This window comes from Mustelus asterias, chromosome 30 (genome assembly GCF_964213995.1).
Source record: "Mustelus asterias chromosome 30, sMusAst1.hap1.1, whole genome shotgun sequence".
NCBI lineage: Eukaryota > Metazoa > Chordata > Chondrichthyes > Carcharhiniformes > Triakidae > Mustelus > Mustelus asterias.
In genome coordinates this window covers 15,674,632-15,694,901 of record NC_135830.1, presented here as the reverse complement: position 1 = coordinate 15,694,901, position 20,270 = coordinate 15,674,632, and the positions used below count along the sequence as shown (strand labels likewise).

Here is a 20,270-nt window from a genome sequence, read left to right as displayed (position 1 = left end):
GGATCATCGACACGGATGCCATCATCTCATGTGAGAACACCATCCACCAGGTGCACGATACATACACTTGCAACTCGGCCAACGTTGTCTACCTGATACGCTGCAGGAAAGGATGTCCCAAGGCATAGTACATCGGGGAAACCGTGCAGACGCTACGACAATGGATGAATGAACACCGCTTGACAATCACCAGGCAAGAGTGTTCTCTTCCTGTTGGGGAACACTTCAGTGGTCACGGGCATTTGGCCTCTGATGTTCGGGTAAGCGTTCTCCAAGGTGGCCTTCAAGACACACGACAGCGCAGAGTCGCTGAGCAGAGACTGATAGCCAAGTTCCGCACACCTGAGGAAGGCCTCAACCGGGATCTTGGGTTCATGTCACACTATCTGTAACCCCCACGACTTGCCTGGGCTTGCAAAATCTCACTAACTCTCCTGTCTGGAGACAATACACATCTCTTTAACCTGTATTTAACCCTCTCTCCACTCATATTGTCTGTACCTTTGAGACTTGATTACCTGTAAAGACTCGCATTCCAACCATTATCTTGTAAATTGAGTTTGTGTCTTTATATGCCCTGTTTGTGAACAGAACTCCCACTCACCTGACGAAGGAGCAGCACTCCGAATGCTAATGGCTTGTGCTACCAAATAAACCTGTTGGACTCTAACCTGGTGTTGTGAGACTTCTTACTGTGTTCACCCCAGTCCAACGCCGGCATCTCCACATCATCACTAAAGTAATGACAGAAGCAAATTTGAAACTCAGTGTGTGGGTTTATTGTGAAATGAGAAAATGTATAAATATATCCTCTCGCTCGGGTTGGTTTGGAATTGATGATTTCTCTGCTGCCTATAAGGTTACTGAACAAATATTAAATTGTAGAGATTGTGAAGTTTGAATTGTAATATCTATTGGTCTAAAATATCTGGGAGCAGAGTGGATGTGATGAAGGCTGGAATACAGACTGGGGGAATGAGGGTGAAACTGCTGTGCAGAGTGAATGGTCCTTGTTGTCGGGAAGGATGGATGGAGAGAGGGAGGGAGGGATGGTGAGATGGATGGAGGAAGGGTGGATGGAGGGAGAGGGATGGATGGAGAGAGGGAGGGATGGTGAGATGGGTGGAAGGAGGGGTGGATGGAGGGACAGGGATGGAAGGAGAGAGGGAGGGATGGCGGGATGGATGGAGGAAGGGATGGATAGGCGAATGTGAGAAGCTGAAGTTTACATTTGAAGAGGCTCTCAGAGTCTTTGAGCAGCTGAACTGCGGAAGCCTTCGGGCAGAGACTGTGCTGCTGCTGTTTCCCCTCCAGTCCACCAGGGTTCTCTGTAACCCTCTCGGCTGCTGCTCCCCCTGGTGTCACCTCTTGCCCGCTCCGGCCCGGCCGCTGTTCCTTGGCGGATGGGAGATCGGAGAGGAATTGGAGAAAGAGGTGGAACAGTAGGGCGCATGCGTAGCCGCCATGTTTATTCGGGGCAATGTTTTGAAATTCTTCCCAGTGACAGAATTTGAACAATTTGTCCATCAAACTGCTTCACTCTTTCACTTCCAATTTCTTACTGATGAGCAGAACAACAAAATCAGGGCAGCGAAGATAATTTGTATTCATACTGTGTCTTTAACAAAATAAAATAGTCCCAGACATTTCACAAGATTGTTACAGTTCTTTGAAAAAGGGTAGCACAGTGGTTAGCACTGCTGCCTCACAGCTCCAGTGACCCAGGTTCAACTCCAGCCTCGGGTGACTGTGTCTCCCCGTGTCTGCGTGGGTTTTCATCTGGGCGCTCCTGTTTCCTCTCACAGTCCAATGATGTGCAGGCTAGGTAGATTGGCCATGATAAATTGCCCCTTAGTGCCCCAAGATGTGTAGGTTCGGGAAGTAACAGGATATGTGGGGCTCCGGGGATAGGACCTGGGTGCAGAGTCCAGACAAGTTGGCAGGTTTCCCTGAAGGACATGAGTGAATCAATTGAATCCAGCAGTTTTCATGGTCACTTTTTCCTAGTGCCGGCCCCACAAATGACCAGATTCATTCAGCTCAATTTCACAACCTGTCTTTGTGCTTTTGTGGGTTCTCTCTCACTCCCTTTTTTCTGTTTTAAATCAATTTCACAGGGTTTTAGAAGAGGACGATTTGCAGTTGGGAAACTGAAACCAAACATCACATCAGGGAATGATACCATCGGCCAATTTATCGTAACCTGAATATTGTCATATTTTAAACATGGAAGAAAAAAGCACCGTTCACAGCGGAGAGAAACCATACTCGTGTTCTGTGTGTGGACAAGGATTCAATCGATCATCTGACCTGTCAAAACATAAATGCAGTCATGATGGGGACAAGCTGTGGAAATGTGGGGTCTGTGGGAAGGGATTCAATTACCCATCCCAGCTGGAAACTCATCAGCGTGGTCACACCAGGGAGAGGTCGTTCTCCTGCTTGGACTGCGGGAAAGGATTCACTAAGTCATCCACCCTGCTGACACACCAGCGCGCACACACTGGGCAGAGGCCATTCACCTGCTCTGTGTGTGGGATGGGATTCACTCAGTCACCCACGCTGTTAACACACCAGCAAATTCACACTGTGGAGAGGCCATTCACCTGCTCTGACTGTGGGCAGGGATTCACTCACCAATCCACCCTGCTGACACATCAGCGAGTTCACACTAGGCAGAGACCGTTCACCTGCTCTGAGTGTGGGAAAGGATTCATTAATTTATCCAACCTGGCGACACACCAAAGAAGTCACACTGACGAGAGACCGTTTAAATGTCTGGACTGTGGGAAGTGTTATAAAACCTCTCAGGAATTGATGTCCCATCAACAGGTTCACACTGACGAGAAACCGTTCAGGTGCTCTCACTGCGGAACTGGGTTCAAGCGATCATCTCATCTCACCGTTCACCAGCGCACTCACACAGGAGATAGACCGTTCACATGCTCTCGGTGTAGGAAGAGATTCACTCAATCATCAGCACTGCTCAGACACCAGCGAGTTCACACTGGGGAGAGGCTGTTCATCTGCAATGATTGTGGGAAGAGATTCACTCAGTCATCCAACCTGCTGACACACCAGCGAGTTCACACTGGGAAGAGACAATTCACGTATTCGGAGTGTGGGATGGAATTTACTCAGACATCCAACCTGCTGAGACACCAGCGAGTTCACACCGGGGAGAGACCATTCACATATTCTGAGTGTGGGATGGGATTTACTCAGACATCCAACCTGCTGAGACACCAGCGAGTTCACAATTAACTCCAGAGATTGGATTGTGTTGTCAATCAGATTGAGAACTGAGCTATGTCCAATAGGGTCTGTTTCTGCTAATGTTAATAAACTTCAGGTCAGTTATAGAAACTAATATTCTGGACAAAAATCAAATATGTTGTCTTTGATTTAAACATGTTGTGTCGAGCCTTTCTAATATCTCTAACACAAGTTAGTTCCTTTTGAAGGACTCTCCCTTTCTCTTGTCTCCTCCATCCTCACCTCCAACAACAAAGTGTGAGGAGCTGATGGAGTTTCTTAGTCACTAAGATTGAGACAATCTGTTCAGTTGCCTCTGCTGCTTCCTTCCCTTCCACTCGCCCACTGGGCCAGACTGTCTGTAAGGCTCCTCCGTGTCCAAGCTCTGAACTCACATCTTTCTCCAGTCTCTCTCCTATTTCCCATCAAACTCTCTGCTTCTTCATCTAGTCCATGAGACCTGCTTTCAACTCCCTTTACCCTTTTCCCACTAAAGCACCGATAACCCAACTTCCCCATGTGATCTGATATTGTTAATGGATCTGTCTCTTCTGGGACTGTCCCCATCACCTCTAATTCACCCTCATCATCCATCTTAAGAAAAAAACCCTTGTCCCCACTATCATCACAAACTACCGTCCCAACTCCAACCTTCCTTTCCTCTCCAAAGTCCTTGGAACTTGTGTCTCCCAAGGATCTATCCATGGCCCCTCCTATTTCCCATCTGCATGCTCCCACTGGGTGACATCATCCATTGGGTTTGGAAGAACATTGTAAAGTGTATCTTTTTGAGAGCAGAGTTTGGAAACACTCTTGTGACAATAATTTTAGGGGAAATTTGAGACGAAATCCGCAGAGGATCGATTGAGTTGCATCTGCCACTTAGTTTCAGAGTGTGGGTTGTCTGATTACAGTCAACCTGTGGGTTTAAAGGGACCGCGTGTTTACTGAGAACATTACAGCATAAAACATTTTCTACCTGTGTTGTCCTTGAAATCTGTACATTTGTGAAGGTAAGTGTCAGTGAAGGAGTATTTTATTGTAGTCAAACCCTTCGTGTTTAATAAATATTTTGTTGTTAAAAGCTAATTGGCAGTCCTGTGACTCAACTCTTTTTTTTTAATGTAAAAGTTACAGTCTTTTGAACCAGGGTTCCATTCTGGGATCTTCCCATCCAGTTATATCAACTGGGATCGTAACACTCACCATATTGACTTGGAAATATATCGCTGTTTCTTCGCTGTCACGGGGTCAAAATCCTGAAACTCGCTCCCTAACAACAGTGTAGGTGTAAACACAGGGACAGTGTAGATGTACACCACAGGGACAGTGTAGGTGTACACCACAGGGACAGTGTAGATGTACACCACAGGGACAGTGTAGGTGTACACCACAGGGACAGTGTAGGTGTAAACCACAGGGACAGTGTAGGTGTAAACCACAGGGACAGTGTAGGTGTAAACCACAGGGACTGTGTAGGTGTAAACCACAGGGACAGTGTAGGTGTACACCACAGGGACAGTGTAGGTGTACACCACAGGGACAGTGTAGGTGTAAACCACAGGGACAGTGTAGGTGTAAACCACAGGGACAGTGTAGGTGTAAACCACAGGGACAGTGTAGGTGTAAACCACAGGGACAGTGTAGGTGTAAACCACAGGGACAGTGTAGGTGTACACCACAGGGACAGTGTAGGTGTACACCACAGGGACAGTGTAGATATACACCACAGGGACAGTGAAGGTGTAAACCACAGGGACAGTGTAGGTGTAAACCACAGGGACAGTGTAGGTGTACACCACGGGGACAGTGTAGGTGTACACCACGGGGACAGTGTAGGTGTACACCACGGGGACAGTGCAGGTGTAAACCACGGGGACAGTGTAGGTGTACACCACGGGGACAGTGTAGGTGTACACCACAGGGACAGTGTAGGTGTACACCACGGGGACAGTGTAGGTGTACACCACAGGGACAGTGTAGGTGTACACCACAGGGACAGTGTAGGTGTAAACCACAGGGACAGTGTAGGTGTAAACCACAGGGACAGTGTAGGTGTAAACCACAGGGACAGTGTAGGTGTACACCACAGGGACAGTGTAGGTGTACACCACAGGGACAGTGTAGGTGTACACCACAGGGACAGTGTAGGTGTACACCACAGGGACAGTGTAGGTGTACACCACAGGGACAGTTTAGGTGTACACCACAGGGAGTGTAGGTGTACACCACAGGGACAGTGTAGGTGTACACCACAGGGACAGTGTAGGTGTACACCACAGGGACAGTGTAGGTGTACACCACAGGGACAGTGCAGGTGTAAACCACAGGGACAGTGTAGGTGTAAACCACAGGGACAGTGTAGGTGTAAACCACAGGGACAGTGTAGGTGTACACCACAGGGACAGTGTAGGTGTACACCACAGGGACAGTGTAGGTGTAAACCACAGGGACTGCAGTGATTCAGGAGGGCAGCTCACCACCACTTTCTCAAGGCCAATTAGGGATGGGCAATAAATGCTGGTCTAGCCAGTGATGCGCACGTTTTCTAACTCAGAACAGGTCGTGGGCTGTAAATGAATAAAAAATCAGGTAAAATCTGTTTTTAGCCGATTGAATTTCATTGACATCCCTTGTTCTTCTGTCCTGGGCCTCTTACACGGTTATGCTTGAAGGAATAGAGCCAGCCTGACTCCACTGTGTTACCTGACACTGTAATCAGCCCCCAAGCTGCGACAGACATCTTTCTTTCCTCAAACAAACACATCATTCTCACAGTTTGAGGCCAGTTCTCCTGCACACGTTAACTCAGTTTGCAGACATTGCTAATTCCGGCAAGGCGGCGACTTGACTACATTGACCAGCATGCATTGCATTTTGAACCCACAATGCAGTTCAGTGCAGTTCTTCAGATATCCTCGGTCTGGGTTCTATCTCCCTCGATGTTCCATGTTATCACCATGAGACAGACTCCACACAGGGTTACACCACAACCCATCTACACTGAATATCAAAGAAATAAAGCAAACTGATTAGGGCAGCATGGTGGCACAGTGGTTACCACTGCTGCCTCACAGCGCCAGGGACCCGGGTTTGATTCCTGGCTTGGGTTACTGTCTGTGTGGAGTTTGCACATTCTCCCCGTGTCTGCGTGGGTTTCCTCTGGCTGCTCCGGTTTCCTCCCACAATCCAAAGGTGTGTGGGCTGCATGGATTGGCCATGCTAAATTACCCCTTAGTATCAGGGGGACTAATTATTGTAAATGCAAGGGGTTATGGGGATAGGGCCTAGGTGGGATTGTGGTCACTGAAGACTCGATGGGCCAAATGGCCGCCTCCTGCCCTGTAGGATTCTATGATTGCACATTTAGATAATACATTGGTTTTCAATAGGGCCATTCTGTTAAAAGCAGGTTGTTACGCTGAAGCTTTATAAAGCAGTGTTTAAACCACAATGTGAGTATTGTGTTCATATCCAGTCAGCACACTTCAGGAAGGATGGGATGGTCCTTGAGAAGGTGCAGAGGAGACTTACCAGAACTCCAAGGTCAGGTTCGAGAAGCTGGAGTTGTTCTACTTGGAATGAAGGAGGTGGAGGGGAGATCTGATAGAGGTGAACACCATTATGACAGGTTTGATTTGATTTGATTTATTATTGTCACATGTATTAACATACACTGAAAAGTATTGTTTCTTGCACGTTATATAGACAAAGCATACAGTTCATAGGGAAGGAAACGAGAGAGTGTAGAATGTAGTGCTACAATCATAGCTAGTGTGTGGAGAAAGATCAACTTAGTGCAAGGGAAGTCCATTCAAGAGTCTGACAGCAGCAGGAAAGAAGTTGTTCATGACTCGGTTGGTACGTGATCTCAGACTTTTGTATCTTTTTCCCGATGGAAGAAGGTGAAAGAGAGAATGTCTGGTGTGCATGGGGTCCTTAATTATGCTGGCTACTTTGCCGAGGCAGCGGGAAGTGTAGTCAGAGTCAACGGATGGGACCGGTTTGCGTGATGGATTTCATGACCTTTTGTAGTTCCTTGCGGTCTTGGTCAGAGCAGGAGCCATACCAAACTGTGATGCAACCAGAAGAAAAGCTTTCTGTGGTGCATCTGTAACAGTTGGTGAGAGTAGTAGCTGACATGCCAAATTTCCTTAGTCTTCCACGAAAGTAGAGGCATTGGTGGGCTTCCTTAACTAAGTCAATTACTAGGGGGCATAGGTTTAATGTGCGAGGGGCAAAGCTTAAAGGAGATGTATGAGGCAGATTTTTTACACAGAGAGTAGCGGGTGCCTGGAACTCGTTGCCTGGGGAGGTAGTGGAAGCGGATACAGTAGTGACTTCTAAGGGGCGTCTTGACAAGTACATGAATAGGATGAGAATAGAGTGATATGATCCCCGGAAGGGTAGGGGGTTTTAGTTAAGTCGGGCAGCATGGTCGATGCAGGCTTGGAGGGCCAAAGGGCCTGTTCCTGTGCTATAATTTTCTTTGTTCTATAGTGTCGGCATGAGGGGACCAGGACAGGTTGTTGGTGATCTGGACACTTAGAAAATTGAAGCTCTCGACCCTTTCTACTTCGTCTCCATTGATGTAGATAGGGGCACGTTCTCCTCTATGCTTCCTGAAGTTGATGACAATCTCTTTTGTTTTGTTGACATTGAGGGAGAGATTGTCACCACACCAGTTCACCAGATTCTATCTCATTCCTGTACTCTGTCCCGTCATTGTTTGAGACCCGAACCACTATGGTGGTTTCGGCAGCAAACTTGAAAATCAAATTGATGGGGAATTTGGCCACACAGTCATAGGTGTATAAGGAGTATAGAAGGGGGCTGAGAACTCAGCCTTGTGGGTTTAGATCAAGTGAAGAAGGAAATTGGTCAGGATCTACAGAGACTGCTGGAGGCAAGGCTGTTGATAAACGTAACCTTTAATTGCACATTCTTCGAACTATGTACAGTACAAGGCTCAGCACGAGGCTTCACAGAGAACCATCTCAGCACGCTCTTGTCATCTGATCAATCATCACTGTGTAGAATATTTATAAATTTAACATGAACCTTTTACACTGCAGCAAGTCTTTGCTGAGCCCTCCTAACATCCCCTTCTTTGACTCAGTGTCAGTTGTCTGATTTGTCAGTTGATGTTTCTGAGATTCACCTTGGGACACTCTCCTACATTAACGGTCTGATGGAAATGAAAGTTATTTTTAAATCACATTGTAACAGACTGGGGAAGTCAGGATTAAAATAATATCTAGGTAAATGGAGTTAGGTCACAGATCAGCCCTGACCTCACTGAATGACATAACAGGCTTGAGGGGATAAATGGCCTCCTCCTGTTCCTGGTAAACTTGGACTCAGACACCAGCTGATGAATGGAAAGTGATGGGAGAACTGGGGAGAAGAGACTTCATCAGAAACCAGCACTGGGGCAGAGTTAGAGAGTGGGAGAAGCCTGGGGAGAAACTACACAGGAACTGGAGTAGGTTGTTCAGCCCTTTGAGTCCGCCCTGTCATTCAGTTAGACTCTGGCTGATCAATCAGATTATCATCAAGATTTATTTGGTTCTATTCTGTAGATTAAGCTGCAGCTCAGTTTTATGGGAAATTAACATCAGCAGAAACAAACTCCAACTGTCACAATGTGAACATGTGAATTAGGAGCAGGAGAAGGCCACTCGGCCCCTCGAGCCTGCTCCACTATTCAATAGGATCCTGGCTGATGTGATTGTAGCTTCAACTCCACTTTCCTTCTTACCCCTCACACCCTTTGGCTCTCTTGTCAATCAAGAATCTATTAAATTCAGACTTCAGAATATTCAGTGAGCCAGCCTCCACCACTCTCTGTGGAAGAGAATTCCACACTCTAACAACCCTCTGAGAGAAAAGGTTTCTTCTCCTCATTAAATGGGAGACCTCTTATTTTTAAACTGTGCCTCTAGTTCTCCTCTCTCTACAATCAACATCCACTCTGTCAAGTCCCCTCTGAATTTTATATGTTTCAATCAGATCCTCTCTCATTCTTCTAAACCCCAATAGATACAGGCCGAACATGTCCAACTTTTCCTCGTATGATAATTCCCTCATCCCAGGAATCAGTCAAGTAAACCTTCTCCGAACTACTTCTCACACAAGTCCTCTCTTAAGGAGACCAAAACTGTACACCGTGCTCTAGATGTGGTCTCACCAATACCCTGAACAAATGCAGCAAAACATCCCTGCAATAAATAACAATTCATTTACCTTTCTAATCATTTGCTGTATCCACACACTAACTTTTCCTGATTACAGTACCAGGACACCCAGATCCCTCTGTACCTCAAAGTTCTGCAATCTCTCTCTCTGTTTAAATAATCAGCTGCTTTTCCATCCTTCCTGCCAAAGTGGACAAGTTCACATTATCCAAAAATCTTGTTCCAGCTGCGAATGTTTTACCCACTCACTGACCCTATCCATATCGCTTTACAGGCTTGTTATGGTCATTCACATCTCACTTTCCGACCTACCCTTTGTGTTATCAACAAATTTTGATCCTGTCATCCACATCATGAAAATAGTTTGTCAATAGTTGAGGGCCCAGCTCTGATCCCTGTGGCACTCCACAGGCTACACTTTGCCATCCCAAAAATGACTTGTTTCTCCCTCCTCTCTGTTTCCGATTAGCTAATCAATCCTCTATCCATGCTCATATAAAGAATCAACGTGGATGGGACGCTAATGTGCCTCATGCTACGAATTCGTATTTAGTGTGGTAAACATTGATGTGGCACCGTGTCAAATGCCTTCTGGAAATCTAAATACACCACATCCACAGGTTCCACTTTATCCACATTGCTTGTTACTTCCTCAAAGAAATCCAATACATCAATTAACATGATTTCCCTTGCACAAAACCATGTTGACTCTGCCTGATTGCACGGAGATTATCTGTGTCCCACCCCAGTCTCCTTAATAACAGAATGAACATGATTCAGTCCTGCATGGGATTACTTATTAATTACTTCAATGATAGATAGATAAATAAATAAATAAACATGATTCAGTCCTGCATGGGGTGAGCAGCAACAGCAGAATCCAACCCCTGCAGTGACTTGTGAACTTGCAGGTGTCTCAGTAGATTGGCTGACCGAGCAAATCTCTTCCCACATACGGAGCAGGTGAACGATCTCTCTCCTGTGTGAACCTGCTGGTGTCTCAGCAGGTGGGATGACTGAGTGAACCTTTTCCCACACATGGAGCAGGTGAATGATCTCTCTCCAGTGTGAATTTGCTGGTGTCTCAGCAGGTCCTTAGAGCTTTTAAAGCTTTTCTCACAGTCAGAACACTTAAAAGGTCTCTGATCAGTGTGGACTAGTTGATGTGCAATGAGCTGGGGTGGCTGAGTGAATCGTTTCCCACATGTGGAGCAAGCGAAGGGTTTCTCCCCAGTGTGAATTTGCTCGTGTATCAGAAGGTGGGGGTGAATCAGTGAATTCCTTCCCACACACACAGCAAATGAATGGCTTCTCCCCGGTGTGAACTCGCTGGTGTCTCAGACGGTGGGATGAATGGGTGAATCCCATCTCACACACCGAGCAGGTGAACGGTTTCTCCCCGGTGTGAACTCGCTGGTGTGTCACCAAATCCTGTTTACTTTTAAAGCTCTTCTCACAGTCAGGACACTGAAACGGTCTCTTATCAGAGTGAACTCGCTGGTGTGTTTGCAGCTGGGATAAACGTCCGAATCTCCTCTCACACACGGAGCAGGTGAATGGCTTCTCCCCAGTGTGAGTGCGCTGATGGACTTGTAAATCATTTTTACTTTTAAATCTCTTCTCACAGTCAGAACATTGAAATGGTCTCTGATCAGTGTGAACAAGTTGGTGTGTCAGAAGGTGGGATGACTGAGTGAATCCCTTCCCACACACTGAGCAGGTGAACGGTCTCACCGCCATGTGAGTGCGCTGGTGTCTCAGGAGGTCCTTTGTGCTTTTAAAGCTTTTCTCACAATCAGAACACTGAAACAGTCTCTGATCGGAGTGAACCTGCCGGTGAATCAGGAGGCTTGATAAAGCATGACATCCCCTCCCACATTCAAGGCAGGTGAATGACCTCTCACCAGTATGAACACGCCGGTGTGTATAGAGGCTGGATGAGTAAGCAAATCCTTTCCCACACTCAGAGCAGGTGAACGGCCTCTCTCCAGTGTGAATGCGACGATGAATATCCAATTCGGACGGGTAATTGAATCCCCTCCCACAGTCCCACATTTCAATGGTTTCTCTGTGGAGCGGGTGTCCTCATGTGACTCCAGGTTGGATGATGAGTTGATGCCTTGTTTACACAGAATGTGTGTTGGGTCACTAATCACTGAGAATTATGTGGGTTTTTTCCAGCCTGTTTAACGCTCTTTCCACATTCAGCACAACAAAAACTCTCAGGTGTGTGTGTGTCTTGGCACTTGTTCAGTCACACTGATGTTTGAAATCTTCACCCACAAACAGAACAAACTTTTCTTCTTCTGAAGACAGAGTCTGATGATATTCAGTTTCCGATGAATTAAATCACTGAAACAGATCTTGATGTGAAGTTTGTTTTGAGTTTCACATCTGTAAATTCTCCTTCATAATACCCTGCAAAAACAGTTTACAAATACCATCACTGTCAGTGCAGGATAGAAATTCTGAACAGACAATTCATAGTTTCTCTGGAACATATTTTCCTCTCTTGTTCCCCCAAATCTATAAATCCCCGTCCCACACACTCTCCCTCCTCCCCTGGGCTGAAATCCAAACCCATCTCACCATCTCCACCATTTCTTTCCTCCACTCCCAGTTTTCTCCCTCCCTCTCCTCTGTCTGGGTTCAGTTCTTGATGTGGAAATCTCACCAACTGTCCTGGCTGGAGACAATACACATCTCTTTAACCTGTGCTTAACCCTCTCTCCACTCACATTGTCTGTACCTTTAAGACTTGATTGCCTGTAAAGACTCGCATTCCAACCATTATCTTGTAAATTGAGTTTGTGTCAATATATATGCCCCGTTTATGAACACAAGTCCTACTCACCTGATGAAGGAGCAGTGATCCGAAAGCGAGTGGCTTTTGCTACCAAATAAACCTGTTGGTCTTTAACCTGGCGTTGTGAGACTTCTTACTGGGTTCAGTTCTCCAGCTGCTGTCTGCAGACTGACAATAAAACCAACGGGTCTTATTGGGGGTGTTGGAGCCTCCAGCGGGTGTTTGTGAATCCTCCCCGCCCACCTCCCAGGGTTTCCTTCCTTCCCAGAGATCAGAGTCCTCATTGATTTGAGGCCAAAGTGTAACCTCTTATTTATTGTCCCCCTCCCCCATCCTCTGATGTGAACCATCCTCCAGTGGCTGAGCCAGGATGGGGCCGTTAACCTGGGCCTGTTCCCGGGAGGGAGGGAGGGAGAAGCCCCGCAGCTGCAAACCAGGGAGCTGACAATGATTCTGAAGGGTTTGCGGATCCACAAAGTGTTTCCAAATCCTCCCAGCCACCGCCTAACGCTGACTCCGCTTCTCCGGGACAAACAAGCGCCAAGGACAGCAATGACACTGCGCATGCTCCACATCACAATGCCCGGGAACTGATTGACGGCAGCTCCGGACCAATAGGAAGAGGGGGCGGGACTGGCCGACCGAGCGGCAGCAGCTGGTCCTCCAACCAATCGGAGTGATTGAGGGGCGGGACTGGAGGACCGAGCGGGAGCGGCTGGTCCTCCAACCAATCAGAGTGAATGAGGGGCGGGACTGGAGGACCGAGCGGGAGCGGATGGTCCTCCAACCAATCGGAGTGAATGAAGGCGGGACCTGAAGCATGCGCAGTCCGGGTAATGGCGTCGGAAGGACGGTTTTGACTCGGAAGCGAGATCAATCCGAGGTAGAGGGCGGCGCGCGGGGAATGATAAATGTGGCGGGTGGGTGGAGAGGCTTTGTAAACATGTTGTTCAAACCCAGACCCCGGAAATGAACTTCCCGGTCCCCCCCCTTTGTACCAAATGCAGCGGCAGCTTGTAGTGTTAGACCCGGGCTGACTGCCGCCATTGAGGCTGCATGTGGGAGGCCGGCAGGGATTGTGATCGGAGAGTGAAGCCCTGACGTCACAATGGAATGGGTGAGGGTGTGACATCACAATGGAATGGGTGAGGGTGTGACGTCACAATGGAATGGGTGAGGGTGTGACGTCACAATGGAATGTGATCGGAGAGCGAAGTTTCACTCTGAAGCTCATTGGACAACTTCCGCATTGTGATGCCACGATAGAACCCTGCCTGAATCAGCCAATAGAAATCACTCTGCTCCGCGGTGACGTCTCCGGGTTCCAGTGCGCAGGCCCGGGCGCGCGGACCCGGGAGCCCCGCCCCCACCCATTGTTCCCCTCCCCCTACACCACATCGAGCCAAGGTTTCCAGGCAACCAGCTGGCGGCTCCAGCCAGAGCGAGAAGCCGCTCGGTGATCTCCCCCCCCCCGGCCGGGGACTGCAAAATGTGCGAGGGAGAGGGGAAGCTGTGCATATGCGGGGGAGAACCCACCCTCTGAATGAGAGAGGAAAGAATGTTCCATAGAAATTGTCTGTTCTGAATTTCTATCCTGTACTGACACTGATGACTTTTGGAAACTCATTTTACAGGATATTGAAAGAGGAATCACAGGCTGAAATCTCAAACATCACGTCTCGATCTGACAGAGTCATATTCCTTGGGACCTCAATATCATCGGACTTTGAATCCAGAAGGAGAAATGATTGTCCAGTCTGTCGATTTGAAAAGATTTGAAATGTCAGTGTGAGTGAAAAAGCATCAACACACTGCCACACTTGAGTGAGTGTGTTCCAATGCACTGACTAAAGAGCTTTAACCAGTTCCACAGTCTGAATAAATATCACACCATTCACAGCGGGTAGAGACTGTAATCTTGTTCTGTGTGTGGACGAAGTTTCAACTAATTGTCCACTCAAGAGTGAGGTAAGGACACCTGCACCATGGCGAAACCATGGAAATGTGCGGACTGTGGGAAGGGATACGGAACCCCATCAGAGCTGGAAGCTCATCGGCGCAGCCACACTGGGGAGAGGCCGTTCATCTGCTCTCAATGTGGGAAGGGATTCAGTCAGTTATCCAACCTGCAGAGACACCAGCGAGTTCACACTGGGGAGAGGCCGTTCACCTGCTCTCAGTGTGGGGAGGGATTCACTCAGTCATCCCACCTGCAGAGCCACCAGCGAGTTCACACTGGGGAGAGGCCCTTCACCTGCTCTCAGTGTGGGAAGGGATTCACTCGGATATCCAGCCTGCAGAGACACCAGCGAGTTCACACTGGAGAGAGGCCGTTCACTTGCTCTCAGTGTGAGAAGGAATTCACTTATTTATCCAGCCTGCAGTCACACCAGTTTCAGTCTGTCTGAAGCTCAATCTTCATTCACACAAAGCCCGCGTTCTGATTGGCTGGAGGACCAGAGTCCTTCCGGTCCTCCAACTCTTCCCACCCATTGTTCCCTCCCCCTGCACCTCCTCGAGCCAAGGTTTCCAGGCAACCGGCTGACGGCTCCGGACAGAGCGAGAAGCCGCTCGGTGATCTCCCCCTCCCCCCGGCCCGGGACTGCGCATGTCCAAGGGAGAGGGGAAGCTGCGCATGTGCGGGGGTGCTCCCGCTGACCTGTATGCTGAAGGGTTCGCTAATGAACTATTCCTTTCTTAACTTTCTGGAAGCCGATTATCTTCGAACATTCAAAAACCATTTAAACTGCCTTTTTACTCAGCACTTGCTAAAATACTGATTAAAAAACACAAAACTCACAGCTTGGACTCAAATACTACCCAGTGCAAGGAACTCGTCTACTTTCTCAGAAGACTAAGGAAATTTGGCATGTCAGCTACGACTCTCACCAACTTTTACAGATGCACCATATCACAGCTTGGTCTGGCTCCTGCTCTGCCCAAGACCGCAAGGAACTACCAAAGGCCGTGAATGTAGCCCAATACACCACACAAACCAGCCTCCCATCCATTGACACTGTCTACACTTCCCGCTGCCTCGGGGAAAAGCAGCCAGCATAATTAAGGACCCCACGCACCCCGGACATTCTCTCTTCCACTTTCTTCCGTTGGGAAAAAGATACAAAAGTCTGAGGTCACGTACCAACAGAACAGATTTTTCCCTGCTGCTGTCAGACTTTTGAATGGACTTCCCTTGCATTAAGTTGATCTTTCTCTACACTCTAGCTATGACTGTAACACTACATTTTGCACTCTCTCATTTCCTTCTCTATGAATGGTATGTTTTGTCTGTTTAGCGCACAAGAAACAAAACTTTTCACTGTATGTTAATACATGTGACAATAGTAAATCAAATCAAACCAAAAAGGCAAATTGATCAGGCTCCCTGCCGATAGGCTTTTGTTCCAATATTTCTGAGTCCCAGACTTGGGGACCTTTCTTTGTGCTTTGGTTGTTCCTGCAGGTCAACACTTGCAAATCTCCTTTATCTTCTTCTGCTCGGGGTCTCGCTGGCTGAGATGTGCTTTCAGTCACATATTCACAGAACATGCGCTGTTACAGATTAATGATCTGGAAGATGGAATGAGGGCATAATTGCTAAATTTAATTTGATTTGATTTTGTTTTGATTTGATTTATTATTGTCACATGTATTAGCATACAGTGAAAAGTACTGTTTCTTGTGCGCTATACACACAAAGCATACCGTACATAGAGAAAGAAATGAGAGAGTGCAGAATGTAGTGTTACAGTCATAGCTAGGGTATAGAGAAAGAGCAACTTAATGCAAGATAAGTCCATTCAAAAGTCTGATGGCAGCAGGGAAGAAGCTGTTCTTGAGTCGGTTGGTATGTGACCTCAGGCTTTTGCATCATTTTCGCAACGGAAGAAGGTGGAAGAGAGAATGTCCGGGGTGCGTGGGGTCCTTAATTATGCTGGCTGCTTTGCTGAGGCAGCGGGAAGTGTAGACAGTCAATGGATGGGAGGTTGGTTTACATGATGGATTGGGCTACACTACGACCTCTTGTAGTTCCTTGTGGTCTTGGGCAGAGCAGGAGTCATATCAAGCTATGATACAACCAGAAAGAATGCTTTCTGTGGTGCATCTGTAAAAATTGGTGAGAGTCATAGCTGACATGCCAAATTTCCTCAGTCTTCTGAGAAAGTAGAGGCATTTGTGGGTTTTCTTAACTATAGTGTTGGCATGGGGGGACCAGGACACATTGTTGGTGATCTGGACACCTAAAAGTTCTTGACCCTTTCTAAATTTGCGGATGATACAAAGATATGTAGAGGGACTGGTAGTGTTGAGGAAGTCGGGAGGCTGCAGAATGACTTGGACAGGCTAGGCAAATGGGCAAAGAAGTGTCAGATGCAATATAATGTGGGGAAGTGTGAGGTTATGCACTTTGGTCAGAAGAATAGAGGCGTAGACTATTTTCCAAATGGTGAAAGGTTTCGGAAATCTCAAGCACAAAGGGACTTGGGAGTCCTGGTTGTGGACTCTCTTAAGGTTAGCATGCAGGTTCAGTTGGCAGTTACGAAGGCAAATTCAATGCCAGCATTCACTTCTAGAGGGCTAGAAAACAAGAGCAGGGGTGTACTGCTGAGGCGGTATCAAGCTCTGGTCAGACCCTATTTGGAATATTGTGAGCAATTTTGGGCCCCATACCTAAGGAAGGCTGTGCTGGCCTTGGAGGGGGTCCAGAGGAGGTTCACAGGAATGATCCCAGGAATGAAGGGTTTGTCATATGAGGAGCAGTTGAGGAGTCTGGGTCTGTAGTTGATGGAGTTCAGAAGGATGAGAGGGGATCTAATTGAAACTTACAGAATACTGAGAGACCGAGATAGAATGGACGTGGAGAGGATGTTTCCACTAGTGGAACAGACTGGAACTCGAGGGCACAACCTCAGAGTGAAGGGACACTCCTTTAAAACTGAGATGAGGTGGAATTTCTTGAGAGGAGGGTGGCGAATGTGAAACTCATTGCCACAAAGGGCTGTGGAGGTCAGGTCATTGAGTGTCTTTAAGACAGAGATGGATAGGTTCTTGATCAATAAGGGGATCAAAGGTTATAGGGAGAAGGCAGGAGAATGGGGATGAGAATCATATCAGCCATGATTGAATGGCAAAGCAGACTCGATGGGCCAAATGGCCTAATTCTGCTCTGATATCTTATGGTCATATGGATCACTGTCTTTTAGTCACAAAGGCTGAGGGAGTCATGCCTCTCTCAGGGGGTGGCATTTCTCTCAGGAGCACAACACACAAGGGTCTATGTTCACTCAATGTCTGTTCGAGGCAGAGCGACTGCCCCCAATCAATGATCTCCTGTGCCCATTCCTCAGTGCAGAACTCCTTCAGCCTGATCCTCCCACAGTACTCAGCCTGATACAGAGTTAGCTCTTTTAAACATCAGCCTTTGCTGTTGTCTTCATTTGCTTTATGGTCACACATCAGGTTATACTCTCTTTAGATCAGTCAGGAATTAGGGTCACGAATGCAGCCATCTGCCCCATTAAGTCCATGCTCGTTCCCTGTGAATCAAACCATTGCCCCGTCGATCCCCGTACCCCTGTCGGTTTATTTCCCTCAATTGCCCATCCAATTTCCTTTTGGAAAGATTCCATCATCTCTGCTTCTCCCCCTTGCCGGAAGTGGGTTCCAGATATTTACCACTTTCATCAGATGCAAATGAATCTGAGAGCAGAGAAGGAGGCCATTCCAGCCATTGTACCCATGATATCCCTTTGAACAAGATCCTCCATTAATCCCATATTTCATTTCGAATCTGTCCAATTCCCTTTTGAAAGATCCAGTTTAATTTGCTTCCTGCACCATTTTCAGACAGTGAATTCCAAATCACAACAACTCATTCTGTTTTAAACCAAATAATTTCACGATATATTGTGTTTGGATTTTCACAGGGGATTTGGAAACGGAGTGAAAGACATGGTTGTTACTCAAAATTGAGACTCAGTCTTTATTAATGATCTCCATGAGCGGACTGAGTGTGATGTATCCAAGTTGGGGACTATTCCTAACAAGGAAATTACATTTCTGCAGCTTCTTGCATGACCACAAGATCTTGGAAAGTGTTTTACGGTCTAGTTATTTTGAAGTGTAGTCACTGTTGTGATGTGGGGAACTGTAGGGGTGCCTCAGAAATGAAAATGATCACTTTCATCTGTATTAACAGTTAAATATAACTAGGTCAAGGAAGCCATGTTAAACTCTAACATGTGATGAGAACTTTATATCATAAAGCTAAAAGCCTCGAGACACGGCTGAGCAAGCAATTAAGGAATTCTTCAATCATTTTGATAAGTTAGAGGACATTATATTCTGCTAAAGTCTGGCTCAAGAAAGAGGCTGATTGTTCAACCTGATCAAGATTAGTAAGAAAGCTTTGTGTCTTTCACAAAGTATATTTTTGAACCATTGTATCTTGTATTAACCAAATGTATTAATTAAAGATTACTCTAACAATTAGCTACCAGTCAGTAACAGATGGGTGAATAAGTAGTGAGCCATAATTGAGTTAAAGTTAATGAATCAATAATGAATCAGTAGTTATAATGAAAGATTGAGTTTTATTTGCAGTCAAATGTAAAAGTTTAATTGCTGTGTATGTAAAGAATGTGCAGTGAAGATAAATGTACCGGCGAGAGAGACCTTCCAGCTCTGATTAGCCTCAACATTTGTACAGGGATTGTATAGAATCAGATAAAGTGATGGTGTGAAATTATTCTATTGTATTCCTGATAATGACAGAAAATGGGGCAAGTAATTGAGGATACAATTAATCGAGTGACAAAACTGCTTTCTTTCTTCACTACAACCATTACCTCTCCCTTTGCCTTTAGTTCCAGGACATTTTTGACATTTAATCTCGTCGCCCTCTAACCAATCCCTGACTTTCCCTTTTGTTTGACCTGACCCTCCCCCTTTCTCACCAGTATCAAACCCATCACATTTCTCCCTCTAGTTCTGAAGTAGAGTTACATTGGACGTGAAACATTAACTCAGTTTCCCTCTCCACAGATGCTGCCAGACCTGTGTTTTTCCAGTTCTTTCTGTATTTATTTTAGATCTACTTGCAGTGGAGGAAAAACACTATTTATTATCCAGGATAAAATAAATGCCTTTCATCAATTTTTGTGGATCATTTTGTTTATTTGTTTGTTTAGCTATGAGGAGGTTGGAGAAACTTGGTTTGTTCTCACTGGAACAACAGAGGTTGAGGAGCGACCTGATTGAAGTCTACAATATTATGAGGGGCATGGGTGGAATGGATAGTCAAACGCTTTTTCCCAGGGTGGAAGAGTCACAGCTTTAAGGTGCGAGGGGCAAGGTTTAAAGGAGATGTATAAGGCGGATTTTTTACACAGAGTGTACTTTAGAATGGACTTTAGCAAAGCGTTTGACAAAGTCCCTCATGGTAGGCTGGTGAAAAAGGTAGGATCTCATGGGATAAAGGGGGAGGTGGCTAGATGGGTGGAGAACTGGCTTGGTCACAGAAGACAGAGGGTGGTAGTGGAAGGGTCTTTTTCCGGCTGGAGGCCTGTGACTAGTGGTGTTCTGCAGGGCTCGGTATTGGGACCTCTGCTGTTTGTGATTTATATAAACGATCTGGAAGAAGGTGTAATTGGGGTGATCAGTAACTTTACGAACGACACAAAATTGGCAGGACTTGCAGATAGTGAGGAGCATTGTCAGAAGCTACAGAAGGATATCGATAGGCTGGAGATTTGGGCAAAGAAATGGCAGATAGAGTTCAATCCTGATAAATGCGAAGTGATGCATTTTGGTAGAAATAATGTAGGGAGGAGCTATACGATAAATGGCAGAACCATAAAGGGTGTAGATACGCAGAGGGACCTGGGTGTGCATGTCCACAGATCCTTGAAGGTGACGTCACAGGTGGAGAAGGTGGTGAAGAAGGCATATGGCATGCTTGCCTTTATAGGACGGGGCATAGAGTATAAAAGTTGGGGTCTGATGTTGCAGAT

General features: G+C 46.7%; 3 protein-coding genes across 3 annotated transcripts in view; 2 read left to right on the top strand and 1 right to left on the bottom strand.

Annotated features, from left to right (window-relative positions):
• Nucleotides 1-8,870, top strand: part of LOC144480917 (uncharacterized) — a 40,980-nt gene extending 32,110 nt beyond the window's left edge. Inside the window, exons 3-4 of the mRNA XM_078200542.1 lie at nt 2,711-3,000; nt 8,838-8,870. Of these exons, the coding sequence (XP_078056668.1) occupies nt 2,711-3,000; nt 8,838-8,870 (323 nt within the window). The remainder of the gene's footprint in view (nt 1-2,710; nt 3,001-8,837) is intronic.
• Nucleotides 1-20,270, top strand: part of LOC144480793 (uncharacterized) — a 585,830-nt gene that overhangs the window by 269,998 nt on the left and 295,562 nt on the right. The window lies entirely within an intron of this gene.
• Nucleotides 8,173-12,652, bottom strand: LOC144480862 (uncharacterized). Its single transcript, XM_078200482.1, has 2 exons — nt 12,307-12,652; nt 8,173-11,870 (listed from the first exon to the last, which is right to left on the bottom strand). Exon 2 carries the CDS (start codon nt 11,505-11,507, stop codon nt 10,599-10,601), a length of 909 nt encoding a protein of 302 aa, XP_078056608.1. The 5' UTR covers nt 11,508-11,870; nt 12,307-12,652; the 3' UTR covers nt 8,173-10,598.